Here is a 14,327-nt window from a genome sequence, read left to right on the forward strand (position 1 = left end):
GATGAGAATGTAGTCCTTTTATGTATGATGTGGAGATTTCTTCTTACTTTTGGTTCATTGTCTTACTGGCATGTAATCAGTTAATAATTAATTAGTCTGCTTATCCTAGAGGTTGAAAAGAAACAATGTGAGTAGAATCCATAAATAAAAAATGAAAATGATGGGGGAGTCCCTGTATATCTGGCAGCATCTCTGGAGCGAGAAACTGAATTAACATTTTGAGTCCAATATTCAAGTCCACATAAACTTCAATAAAATCACTCCTTGCTTTTCTGAACTCTGGTGAAAACATGTCCAGACTGCTCAATCTTTCCTCATGAGACAATCTGCTTATTACGGACAATCTGCTTATGCTGCCAGACCTGCTGAGTTTCTCCAGCATTTTCTGTTTTTATTTCCGATCTACAGCATCCACGGTATTTTATTTGTTATTTGACCAGATTCCATACCATTCTTTGCCCCCCCCACACCACACCACATTTATCAGCTGGTGCCTTTGACATAGGTTGCCTCTGTGTTTGTGATTGGTGACTTGCAGTGTGGAAAATAATGAACACAAATTTCAGGTAAGGCTATGGATTCAAGGCAAGATGTTCCAATGTGTAAGACATTTCACTTGATAGAGCACTTGTGTCAAACAGCAATTTAACCTTTCGAAGAAGCACAATCCTTCTCAATAAAAATATTAGGTTGACCCATCATAACTGAAATTTTTGACATAATATACTCAGGCTATATTTTGTCAGAGTAATAGTGAAATGCCATATAACATGTTAGGACATTTACTTAAATGGTGTGGACTTTGTTATGCTATTAGATTTTATTTTTTTTTTATTTTATTATTCACTTAGCGTTTACAAGGCATTAAACTGATATGCACAAAATACTTGATTGTCAATAAGGATGGATCCTGTGTAAAACATCAGATGAGCCAGCAATTGAAATTATTATATGCTTTCTAGTTTTGCACAGTGCTTTGATTTTTTGATTCCGTTATGACAGAAAACATTGAACATACTTGGCAACACCAAGCTGATCAATCAACATAGGGACAGCAAGTTTCCAAGTGCATTAGGAGTGAATTTTCATTTAATTAGCAGTGTGTGGCTCACTGGACCCAAAATTGATGGAAGAGTGGGGGACGTCTGTGGATAGCTTCTTTTGTTGCATGTCTTTTTCCCTTGCCTGGAGCAGGAAGAGACCTGTAATTTATCAGGAACCTGTGATGCTCGTAGATTAAGTTAGTTCATGGTTTATAATGAGCCTATTCTTACTAAGGCATATTTTAGTCCACTGCATGAAAAGGCAAAAGTTCTTGGATATGCTGAAGTGGCTGAAGTTGCACAAGTACACAGAGTCATTTACTGCATACAAGTATCTATCAAGGCAGCTTTTGATCAGCCTGGATTGTTCTTGAATTAGAAGGGATTCGACTCATGCAGTTTTTAGCTTATATGTAACAACTGGTAGGTTATATTTATATCTGTGTAAGATACCTTGAAAGCTGATTCATTGAAGTGACAGGTGAGTTGAGGATGAGGAATCGCGCCTTAATGCATCCTGTGGGCTCTTTGGAGAACACATGTTTTTGGCCCGCCAAGGTTTTGGTCTCTTTCAGATTCCACTTCTTTCATGGCTCCTCAAACCCCAGTCTGCCCTCTCCTCTGGTCTCATGTCCACCTTCTCATCTCGTGAGACTCCAATACTGTAACCCAAATTCCATTTACTTCATACAATTGGTGGCCAATTAATTAATTGAATTGGCCAATTAGAGGGCATTTTTTGTATGTCACCAGGATTTTGTTGGGAAACTACAAGGTACATCAGGCCATTCTGAGTGTGGCTTTCCTTGCTGGACATTTAATGACCCACTGAGGGATGTGCCAGGCGATAAAAGTCATCCTGCAATAACATGCCATTACTGAAGGGCTTATCCCTCTGAACTATCCTTGGCCTACCCCTCTGATCTCAGCCCATTGACAAAATTCTGCACCTCAACATGAAGCTGGCACTTGGACAGTGATTATGATGATGGCTCTTAATTGGCTCCTGTTGGTAAAATTAGCTCTCTGGCACCACCATCTGTGCCAGCTCAGGTTCCACATTTAGTGCTGGCACCAGTTGAGGTAACATTCAGCTTGTGTGTGGTGGAACATGCAGAATAAATATCAGGATTAATGTATTGCTTTCCCTCCTCTTCAGCAGGTTTGAAGACATTGGGTGTCTGATTTTGATTTGATTTATGATTATCACGTGTACTGAGATATGGTGAAAAATATTGTTTTGCATGCTATCCAGATAAATCATACCTTATATAAGTACATCAAGTTAATGCAGAATATGGTGTTACAGCTACAGAGAGGGTGTGGTTTTTTTAGTTTTTTAGCCTAACAGATAGCTTGATCACTGCCAGCTTTCCTGTCTCTGCTCCTACTGTAGTTTTACCAGTAGTAGGGGCGTGATGTGTCAAATAACCTGTCCGTCGGGATTAAATGAGACTGTTAAATGGGCAACTCATTTGTGGCTATGGGGATCATTCCACTGCTCGGATTTGGTTGGTGACAGGAAAGGCACGGGGCATGTTCCCTGAATGACAGACTTCCTTCAAAAGGCTGGTGGTGGATTAGGCATCTATGCTTAACATATGGTGTCCTTTGGAGGTTGCTTCTCAAGGATGTCTTAATGCAACTTGATAATATGGTCAGATAGTCAACTTGATATTACGAAAGGCAAATAACTTTTTAACAAACTTATTAAATTTTTGAGAATATAACTAGTGGAGTATATAAAGAGGAGCCAGTATATGTGATGTTTGGGGATTTCTTAACGACGTTTGACATGATTCTATACAAAAAGGTTAATCTGCAAGGTAAGAGCTCATTGAGGGGTATTATATTAGCATAGACAGAAGATTGGCTATTTATCAGAATAGAGGTTAGGAGGACATCTACAAATTGGCAGGCTGAGACTAGTGGAATGCCTTCAGGATCAGTGCAGGGGCCTTAGCTATTTAGAAACTGTATTAATGACTTCTAAAATACAGTTGTGAAAAACAGAGTTTTGTGAGACTGAATTTTTGTCAAAGGGTTGGCTTTCACATGAGTAACAATTTGGAGAGGTTAAACTCTGCTCTTCTATCGCCTTGGTATCACAGAATTACCTGGTCAGAAACTGTTTTCACTAACCTTACACTTAAAAATAGTGCAAGAGCCACAAGTACATGTAGAGATAGAAGGAACTGAATAGTTCCTTTAGTGGCGTGCTATACTGTGATTCTATCAGGTAAGTTTGCGCCAGGGTGAGTTTAACTCCAGTGGTGAGCAGGTGGTTTAAAAAAAAAGGTTACTTTTTGCCTAGAGTTGGAGGTTAGCCAATACATGAGGTATATGAAAAATGAATGAATTTCGCTTAAAATTTGGGGTTGACCTTTACTCAAGTATAATTTTCAATATCAATCTTCCAAACACCTATCCAGCTGGGATTTGCAATTTTATTTTCCCTGTGGAAAGGCATTAAACTCAAGTCTCTAGGATAAACATGGTGGCACTGCCAGCCATCATGTTTTTCCCCATCATGATCCTGACCCCATGCCAATTTGAAAGAGATCACAGCAAGGTCAAATCACTTCCAAGCTGGCAAGGGCAAGAGGCTCACTGAGATTAAGGCAACTGGTGGTGCTCAGCAGTATGCTGCATAGAGTGTGGCAAATAGATCAGTGTGCTGCACTTGTGGCTACACAAGTTGTGGCAATAACTGACACTGATCTCATACACAGTAAAGACTAAATATTCAACAAATCTGATACAAATTGATCAGAAAAGGTAGGGAAGAAAAGATAGAAGAAATATCAGTATTTATGAAGGAGATCATTACAGTGCTGGAGGGACGGATGTCATGGAGGCTAAGAACAGAAATCATTTGGCTCGAGCTAAGAAACAACAGTGCTACCAATGAATTCATGAGTGTGTTCTATAGGTCAACTATAGGGTTCATGGTGGGAGTGCTGGGTGCAACATTTCAAATGAGAGACACCTCCAGTCTTCACACCACAAATGGTAACCATGCTATAGAAAGCCATCTCCAATAGAATTAGCCCTTTACGATGATGGCTAGACAGCTGTGGCATGTTTTTAAGAAAACTTACATTTTATTTTCACTTGCTGTCTGTATCCTCACACTGACAGCTACTAACAGTGCATTCCAGGTACTTACCACTTTCTGTGCAAAAACAAAATTTCCTCACAGCTCGTTTAAACTTTCCTGTTTGCACCTTAAACCTATATCCACTACTATTTGATATTTCCACCCTAGGAAAAAGACTCCAATTATCCATGCCTCTCCTAATTTTATATATTTCTACTAGGTCGCCTTCAACCTCTGATGCTCCAGCAAAAGCAATCCAAGTTTGTCCATCCTCTCCTTTTAGCTAATATACTGCAATCCAGGCAACATCCTGATAAACCTCTTGTGCACCCTCTCCCATACCTCTGTATCCTTGCTGCAATTTGCCAACCAGAACTACTCACAGTACTACAAATGTGGCTGAACCAAAGTGTTATATAGTTGGAAAATGACTTGCCGACTTTGATACTCAAGGTCCTGATCGATGAAGGCAAATACTTGCCACTTCACTGGGCTACAATTTCCTGGATAATCCCTATTGCCCGTCTTAAACAAAGGAGCACCATTGGCTATTCTTCAGTCTTTTGGGACCTCATCTGTGGCTAATGTGTATACAAAGATCTCTGTCAAGGCCCCAGCAATTTCCTCTTTTGCATCTTTCAATATTGTGGGATAGATCCCATCAGGCCATGCAGACTTAGCTACCTTAGCGTTTCTCAAGACACCATCTCACTATTAACATGCCCTTAAATATCAACATAATCTGCCTAAATCTTACCATTATCTACGTCATTTTTAATGAATACCAATGCAAAGTACTCATTAAGGACTTTGCCCACTACCTCTGGCTTCATGCATAAACTCCCTCCTTTGTCTGAGTGCATCTATCCTTTCCCTAGTTAGCTCATTGCTCCTAAAATTATGTATAAAATGCATACATAAAAGGGTTGGTCTAATTTCTGTTTCTTAATCTTACATATGCTACCTTTCAATATTTTTTGTAATGAGGTTTCCTGAATCTTGCCATCCTTATCTTTTACCCTCACAGGAACATGCTGGTCCTGAACTCTGATCAACTGGTCTTTAAAAGATTTTCACATATCAGGTGTGGATTTACCCTCCAACAGCTGTGCCTAGTCTAATTTCTTCAGTTTCTGCCTAATACTGTTGTAATCAGCTTTTCCCCTGTTTAGAACTTTCACCCAAAGACCAGTCTTATTCAAAACTGTCTTAAAACTTACAGAATTATGATTATAGTTTGCAAAATATTTTCCCACTGAAACTTGATCACCTGGCTTATTCCTGAATACAAGGCCTAGTATGGCCCCTTCCCTAGTTGGACTATCTATGTATTGTTTCAAGAATGGATGCACCTAACAAATTCTGGTCCATCCAAACCCCTGTCACTAAGAGTCCCAGTCAATGTTGGGAAAATTAAAATCCCTCCCTACAATAACCCTGTAGTTGTTACATTTTTCCATGATCTGCTTAAATAAATGTTCCTCTGTCTCCTGGCTATTGGAAGGCCTATAACTCCATCATAGTGATTGTGCCTTTCCTATTCCTGAGTTCTACCCATATGGACTTGCTGGATGAGCCTTCCAAAATGTCCTCTCCTACTGCAGCTGTGACATCCTCAGTAATCAGCAAGCAACACCCTCCGCCCCACCGCCACCACCACCACCAACAATGCTGCCGTCACCCCTTTTACATCCTTCTTTAATTGAATCTTGTGGCAGATCATCTATGATCTAATTGAATGGCACTTCAGGCTTGAGGTTCTAAATGGCCTGCTTCTGGTCCTGTTTACATCACAGCATTGGACACTCACCACTATTGCTGAGTCATGAATGGACAGCAAGTCCATTTCCTACCCTTAAATTGACTTGAATTTTGATGTTTGCAATGAGAATGTCGAAAGCACACTTTCACACTTTGCAGAATCAAGGTGCAAAACTAACTCCCAAGTCCAGTTCTCAATCTCCTGATTAAAAATCTATTCATGTTTAAGTTGTTATGGACTAAGCCAGACCACTCAAAACATTCTGAAACAGGCAGCTCAGACCATAACTTTGCAATTTGTTTCACTAGACAATAGGTGCAGGAGTAGGCCATTCGGCACTTCAAGCGAGCACCACCATTCATTATGATCATGGCTGATCATCCACAATCAGTATCCTGTTTTTGCCTTCTCCCCATAACCTTCGATTCCATTATTTTTAAGAGCTCTATCCATCTCTTTCTTGAAAGTATCCAGAGACTTGTCCTACACTGCCTTCTGGGGCAGAGCATTCCATATATCCACCGCTGTCTGGGTGAAGAAGTTTCTCCTCAACTCTGTTCTAAATGGCCGGCCCCTTATTTTTAAACTGTGTTCTCTGGTTCTGGACTTACCCATCAGCCGAAACATGCTTCCTGCCTCCAAAGTGTCTAATCCTTTAATAATCTTACATGTCTCAATCGGATCCCCTCTCATCCTTCTAAACTCAAGTGTATGCAAGCCCAGTCATTCCAATCTTTCAACATACGATAGTCCCGCCATTCTGGGAATTGACCTCATGAACCTGTTCTGCACTCCTTCAATAGCCAGAATCTCCTTCCTCAAATTTGGAGACCAAAACTGCACATGATACTCTAGGTGCGGTCTCACCAGGGCCATGTATAGCTGCAGAAGGACCTCTTTACTTCTATACTCAATTCCTGTTGTTATGAAGGCCAGCATGCTATTAGCTTTCTTCACTGCCTGCTGTACCTGCATGCTTGCTTTCATTGATTGATGTACAACAACACCTAGATCTCATTGTACTTCCCCTTTACCTAACTTGACTCCATTTAGATAGTAACCTGCCCTCCTGTTCTTGCCACCAAAGTGGATAACCATACATTTATCCAATTAAACTGCATCTGCCATGCATTCGTCCACTCACCTAGCCTGTCCAAGCCTGTATTCTTATAACATCCACCTCACATTTCACCCTGCCACTCAGCATTGTGTCATCAGCAAATTTGCTAATATTACTTCTAATACCTTCACCTATATCAATAATGTATACTGTAATTAGCTCTGGTACCACCACCGAACCTTGTGGTATCCCACTGGTCACCGCCTGCCCATTCCGAAAAGGACCCATCTATCAGTACTCTTAAACAGGTTTGGTAAGTGTACAGTGAAATTTACCTGGATTAAGTTAGCTAGGTTGACGACTAGATTTTAAAACAGACAAAAATTTATTCACAAAACGTACACAATGAAACACCAAGAACAGAATAAAGAACCCCTACAGAACTCAGCCTGTCCAACTAGACTTAATTATGCTGTTCTGAATATACACAACAGTCCCAATAAGCAAACTCCCTTTAAAAACCAGCATAAATGGAACACGTGCTTGCTTACAGGTTGAAGTTGAAGGGCAGAAGAGAGAGATTCCACGCAGCTCCCTGTTGAACTTGCAACCAGTTCAAGACTGAACTAAAACTGCACAGCTCAGCTCAGCTGAAAAGCTCCCCTTTCTTCATACAGGTCACTTCTAAAACATGACCACTTTGGCCTGAAGTCTCATCTGTTTACATATAAACAAAAAGCCTCTCAAAATCCTTTTCATCTCTGTACCAAACCAGACTGATTGGAGTCCGGCTCGGTTTATTACCGCTCTGAAAAAATCAAGGACAGAGTATCTTTGAGCCAAGGTACAGCTTTTAAGAAAATAAGGGACTAGCTTTGTGATAAGGTAAATGGAAAATGAGGTGGCAGCTGTAGTATTATGCGGGAACAGGGTGAGATTATTCAGGTGTTTGGAAGAAAGGGAGAAAAACAAAAGACTTCTTTTTGTAAATATATTTATTAGCAATTTTCTTTAACTTAACAAACATATAAAATTATTGAAAAATGCAATCAATAACAAATATCAGTATAATAAAAAGAAAAAAGAAACACAAATTACTAACTACTAACCTACCCTATAATACAAACCAAACCCTAACACTATGCAAAGCAACTCCAATAAATAAGTAAATAACTAATAGATAAAAAAAAACTCCCAAAAAACCACTCTGAATACAAATAGCTATGCTCGGCTCAAAGCTCCCAAATAAAGAAATGGGAGCATTGTATATATACCCATATTAACTCAGGAGACCCCCTCTAGGACCCAGGGCTTGACAAACCTAACCATCCTGGTTAAACAAACACCCTAGTTAAGATAGCTGACAAATTTATATCCAAATAACTCAAGTAGGGCTACCATGTCTTATAAAAATGGTCTGTTGTGTGGTGCACCATGTTTGCAAAAATGTCCACGAGAATGTGCTCCATAATTAATTTCTGCCATCCCAGCAAGCCCGGTGGGTTCTCAAACATCCAGTTCATCAGAATATTCTTCCGTGCATGGTATGCAAGAATGTTAAATAGTTTCTTCCCATGCCCATCTAATGGTGGTAAATTCTGTAGACCCAAGAGGACAGATATCGGGTCTACTTTGACTTCAGTCCTCCCTATCTGTCCCGCCACAGTGTTCCAGTAAACGTGGAGCCGTGGCATGTCCAGAAGCAATGGGTAAGAGTACCTACACTTATTTTACATTTGAGGCACACTGAAGATAGCCCTTTTTAAAACTTCACCAGATGGTCTGATGCCAGATGAACCCTGTGCAGACCTTTTAACTGTGTAGCGTATGTCCTATTACAGATGAAAATCTTTCGAGCATTCTACCATATGTTCTCCCATGTTTCAGAAGAGATCTCCACTTCTAGTTCTTGTTCCCATACCCGACATAACCGGTTAATATCCTGCCCGGCCCTGCATTCAATGAACATGTTTAAGGATGAGGTAGATAGAATTTTGATTTCTCAGGAAATTGGGGGATCTGGTAGGTGGGCAGCAATGTGGGATTGATGTCCTATTGAATGGCACAACAACCCAGCAGGCGATAGAGGGCACTAACCAAAAGGGTGTTTGTGGAACGTAGCAACAACCTCTCTGTATTGGGCTAATAGGGCTAAGTGAGAAGCGTAGTCTTCTTCTGGATCAAATCCCTAACCTGAAAAAAACGGAAAAGATCTCTGCTGGGCAACCCATATTTGTGGCTCAGTTGCTCAGAAGACTTCATAGCCTCCCCCTCATACAAGTCTCCCAAACTAGAAACTCTTCTCACTGCCCATAATTTGAACCCTGAACCCATCATCCCTGGTCAGAATCCTGGCATGCCAACTAAAGGCAGGAGTGGCGAAGTCTTGGATAAGCAACCCTCACTCTGACACATCACCCTCCATGCCTTGACTGTACTAATGACAATGGCATAACTGTCCTGATCTTATCCATGAACAACAGGTCAATAAGAGGGCACTTTGCTTGGGACCATTATATAAAGCTTTGATGAAAACAACACATGATTGGGCTCCATTTGTAAGGTTTACTTGCTTCAGAGGAATTATGGTGAAAAGTTCAGTGCAATGGTTCCTTGGATAACAAGGATTAGTTCTGATAGAGACTAAGTATATTGGGTCTATACTCTCTGGATTTTACAACAATAAAAAGTGATCGTAAGGGCAGGGTAGACATTGAGTGGCACACGAATCTAGAACATGGGCACAGACCCACAATAAGGAAATAATTCTTTAGTGTCACGAGGAAGAATTATCTTACTCAATGTTGTGTATCTTTGGAATTTTCCACTCCAGGGATCTGTGGTTTCTCATTCAATGAACATGTTTAAGGCTGAGGTAGATAGAATTTTGATCTCTCAGGAAATCGGGGGTTCTGGGAGGTGGGCAGCAATGTGGGATTGATATCCTATTGAATGGCACAACAGGCTGGAGGGCTGGGTGGTCTGCTCCTAATCATTTTCCTTATGCTCTTATGTAATCTGCAACTCATTGCGTAACATCCTACAGGTTGCTGCTTCTGCTCTATTGATCAAGATCGATGGTTCTGTGTAGACTTTGGGTGCAAGTAAGTCATGTGACATTCCATCCTTGGAGTGTTCACTCTTCTCTAAAAAGAAAACATCTCAGCCATCTCCTGTTATACTTCTTCAACATGCAGTTCCTGTGGAAGATGCAAGATATTGATTAGAATTAAAAACTGGAAGAGATTCAGACCAAAGCATGCATTACTCGATATTTGGATTTTGTGGTGACGGCAGTTCAAAATGCTGTGTGCTCCTGAGATGTGGAAATCTCTTGCGAGGCCAGCATTTATAGCCAATCTGCAATTGTGCTGAAGATGTTGGAGAATATTGTAGTGCATTCCTGAATTGTCAGATGATGAACAGTTTTTGGGGAATGTGGAGTTGAGTTACTCACCACATAATTCCTAGTGCCTGATTTACAATTGTAGCTGCAGTGACTGTGACTGATCTAATTCATCTTTTGGTCAGTGGTAATCCCTTGGATGTAGTAGAACTCCGTATAACGCTACTACTACTATCAGACTGTTTGAGACTCCATTTCTTTACTGGTTAATCGCAGTGAATCTGCTACCTTGTTGCTTCTACAGGATAGTGATATCTGTGGGTCCCTGCATCTCTGCTCCATTCTGTAGTTATATTCTCTTTTCTGCAGGACAATATGTGGAAATAAATGAATGGCATTTTTGGAGTGTTACTGTGAGAGATAGGTGTGAGATGGCTCTAAATGAAGGTGAGTGTCAGTGCTCACCGTTCAGTTGACTTTTGAATAGCCTGGGAGGTGGTAAGAAAAGAATGAAGCCACAGGGTGTGGTGTTCTGAAGAATGCAAATCCAGTAAAATGCTGAGTAAGATGGTGGTTGGTACCTGAATATGAGACGCCACTCACCTGCACTGACCTGCACTATATCCATGACCTTGGGACCAGATTTCTCCTGCTTACTCCCTCCAAAACTTACAACATGAAAACATCACCTTCAGGGGTGAGTCAGAGAACCCATAGCAGTGGATGGGAAGTAGCCACACTTTTCATGTCTTCCTTCGTTCTTTATGCCAAACTCCAACCTTCAACAGTATTGTTAGATGCAGCTGTTTGGAACCATTAATTTGAGAAATTTTCACTGATAGATGTTGTATGTCAGCACATCAGTACCCCATTCAGGAAAGCCAAGAATGCTAATGCTGTGCTTAAGGAAATACCTCCCAAGCAGCCTGCTGGAACAGTGGGCTCCTGACCCACTGTCGGCTTCTGCAAGTGAACCTGTTGCAAAAACATTCTGGCCTTGATGTCCATAAAGGAAACTGACTTAAGAATGGAATCAGGCCCACCACCTTCTGGAGGCTGTGCTCCAGGAGTTGATATGTTCCAAGCTGAGCTGGCTAAAGGGCTCATTTCTGTTCTTTGCAACTTTGTTTCAATTATTATAAAAATAGCTAGATCCTTAGCCCACATACCCCTGCCCACCTCCATCCCCAAACATCCATCAACCTATTGCCATGGTCCATCCTTGCCAACTTATATCCCCACCTATCTCCATGGTCCTTTATGGCCTCTAACCATGTTAACCTGTGCTCTTCCAATTAAACCTATGGACCATTGTTGCCTCCATGTCACGATTTGTCTTTCTACCCATCTTCCATGGCTACACATGCTTTCAATATCAACCTGTACCCCTCTAACTGCATCTAGTCCCCATAAAAACCGTGTGCAACCCATGGTTCTAGATAAACCTCATTCACACCTATGGATCCTATTGAAACTGAACTGACTTCTTCTAACCTATTGTCAATCAAAACATACCAACAGATGCTGTTTGTAGCTCATGCTGAATGCTGCAGTCTGCTTCTTTCTCTTTAAGTGCAGGAATATACTTATCCTGCTTAGACTTGCATGATAGAAGAAAATCCCTCATTGGTCTAACTAGCAAAGGCTCTTGTTTTGAACAAAAAGCAGCTTATTGTATGTTGGCAACTAGTAGGTTAAATTGATATGAGAGCATTGTTATGGAAACTATGATGAGGGATGAAGTTAAGTTTTACTTTTGAGATTCTACATTGTTCTCACAAGTCCATATAATGTATTTTTAGTGGGTGGTGCTTATGACACTCTTTAGTATTAATCTTTTGAGACCCATATACAACAACCTCCATTTGCTCCTAGTACAACAATGGCATAGATTAAAAATTCTCATTCTTGTTTTTTTACATCTCTCCATAACCTCATTCCCTTCCATTAGTGAAGTCTTCTCCAGCCCTTCAACCCTTTGAAATCTCTGTGCTCCTAAAAAAAAAACCTAGCCTGTCAAGGGTCCCTAATGTAAATAGCTCCACCATTGGTGGCCATGTCTTCAGCTGCTTATTCTATAATAACCTAAGCCATGCCATTCCCTCCCCAAATCTCTACAACATTTTTTCCATGTTCCTCCTTTAAAACATTCCATAAAACCCACCTTTTTGACCGAGCTTTAGGTCATCTGTCTTATCATCTCCTTATATAGATTGGTGCCATATTTTGCTTTATAATGCTGTTGTCAAGCACGTTGGGACATTTTAATTATGTTAAAGGTGGATTATTAATACCACTTGTCATAAACTGTAAATGGAAGAAAAACTAAATTAAGCCTTAAATGATGAAATTATGTTACTTTTAAAACATATTCAATCTCTCAACAGGTGACAAAGCATTTGCTTAAGCTATTTGATAATTTAGCTGATTTAAAGTTTAGAAATAATGACGAGCACGGCGATACATGTGAAGCAGTGGGAATGTACAGTAGAGAAGGAGAATATGTGCAGCTTTCAATGCCCTGTTTCTGTGAAGGACAGGTAGGTTTGTATTTCTATACATTCTAAATGCAATAGCTTTTAAAATCTGAATGGTCTAAGACAGTTTGACATGAATTGGAATTATATTTGGAATTGATTCCAAATTATTGGAATGAATTATTTGTCTTTGCATTATTTAGGAAAATTTATATGCAAGAAGTCATTAAATAATCTGTGAAACAACTAATTGATTAAATATGAAAAACTGAAAATCTTCCATAAGTAACAATATATTTGTATTGCTTCCCCTGCAGTTTTTAATCTTGTATATAAATTTATCTTAGAGTCAGTCTAATCACTTTGGCATTGCTTTCAGTATGTTTTAAAGAAAGATCTATTGTGGGATGTGCCAAAACATGATGGTTTTCAGGTTGTAGAGAAGGATAGGCAATTAATAAAGCAGATGGTATCTAGGGATTTAAAAATAGAAGAGTGAGTGCAAAATCCCAGAGGTTAAGCCAAACATTGAATCATGGTAAAGGAGTAGACTACTTTAGTCTGATGAACCTGTTCTCTTCACTTCAGTGAGAATATGAATATACACATCTGTTTTTGTCCCATAATGTCTTAATTTTAAATCTGAGTTTCAATGATTATTGTCAATTGACCCGCCATCATCTGTCATTTTTGCAGAAGAGATCTCCTCATATAACCCACCCTTTGCATGTTTCAAAATGTTGACCCTGAGAGGCCAAGAAAAGAAAAAGAATTATGTTCCAAATGATATTTGCTTCATTACTAGGCTGAATGTTGGCTGCGTAATCTCGAGGAGTCAATGCGAACTACAGTGCAGCATGAAATCATGGAAGCAGTTGCAGCATATGAAGAGAAACCAAGAGATCAGTGGTTGTTTGATTACCCAGCACAAGTGATATTGACTGGCACTCAGATTTGGTGGACCACAGATGTTGGTATTGCTTTTGAACGTCTTGAAGAAGGTTTTGAAACTGCTTTAAAAGATTACAACAAAAAACAAGTGGGTTGCGTTTAAACAAATTTCATATCAAACCTGCAAATACTGCTGTCTTGAGTTGTAATACTTTGGTCAAATTATAGAATTTTATAATTTAATTCTAATTTTACCAGTAAAATCCTGTTAAAGCCCAAAACAGTGGGAATTTCCTCAGCAATTCTCCTAATTGATCATTGTAACTCACTGAGAAACCTGTTTAAGCAATTTACATGGGAATTCCTTGATCGCCTGTCTAAGCTATGGGTAGCTGATCAAGAGAACCCAAAGAAAGTCTGACAGTTTGTGATTACTACTTTTCTCTCACAGCAGGCCACGATTTCCTATAATTCCTTCTCGTTACTACAAGCTGACCAATGATTAACGTATGCAGTTATTATTTTTAAGATTGCAAGTTTGTTGAGAATATTTTGAGCTGTAAAACAATTCCATCCATCTTTTTTTTTTCTTCTGTAATGTTCTTGCAGTAATCTTCATAATGTGCAAAGTATAAGATTGAGCGAATA

The 14,327-nt window shown here is 39.8% G+C and overlaps 1 protein-coding gene across 1 annotated transcript in view; it reads left to right on the forward strand.

The window, feature by feature from the left end:
- The window catches only part of dnah9l (dynein, axonemal, heavy polypeptide 9 like), a 432,311-nt gene that overhangs the window by 121,817 nt on the left and 296,167 nt on the right, over positions 1 to 14,327 (forward strand). The window contains exons 30-31 of the mRNA XM_043693603.2: positions 12,699 to 12,851; positions 13,594 to 13,827. Of these exons, the coding sequence (XP_043549538.2) occupies positions 12,699 to 12,851; positions 13,594 to 13,827 (387 nt within the window). The remainder of the gene's footprint in view (positions 1 to 12,698; positions 12,852 to 13,593; positions 13,828 to 14,327) is intronic.

The sequence above is a fragment of the Chiloscyllium plagiosum genome, unplaced genomic scaffold, assembly GCF_037043375.1.
Source record: "Chiloscyllium plagiosum isolate Xiang-an unplaced genomic scaffold, Cpla_swu_hap1 HiC_scaffold_7, whole genome shotgun sequence".
NCBI classification, from domain to species: Eukaryota; Metazoa; Chordata; class Chondrichthyes; order Orectolobiformes; family Hemiscylliidae; genus Chiloscyllium; species Chiloscyllium plagiosum.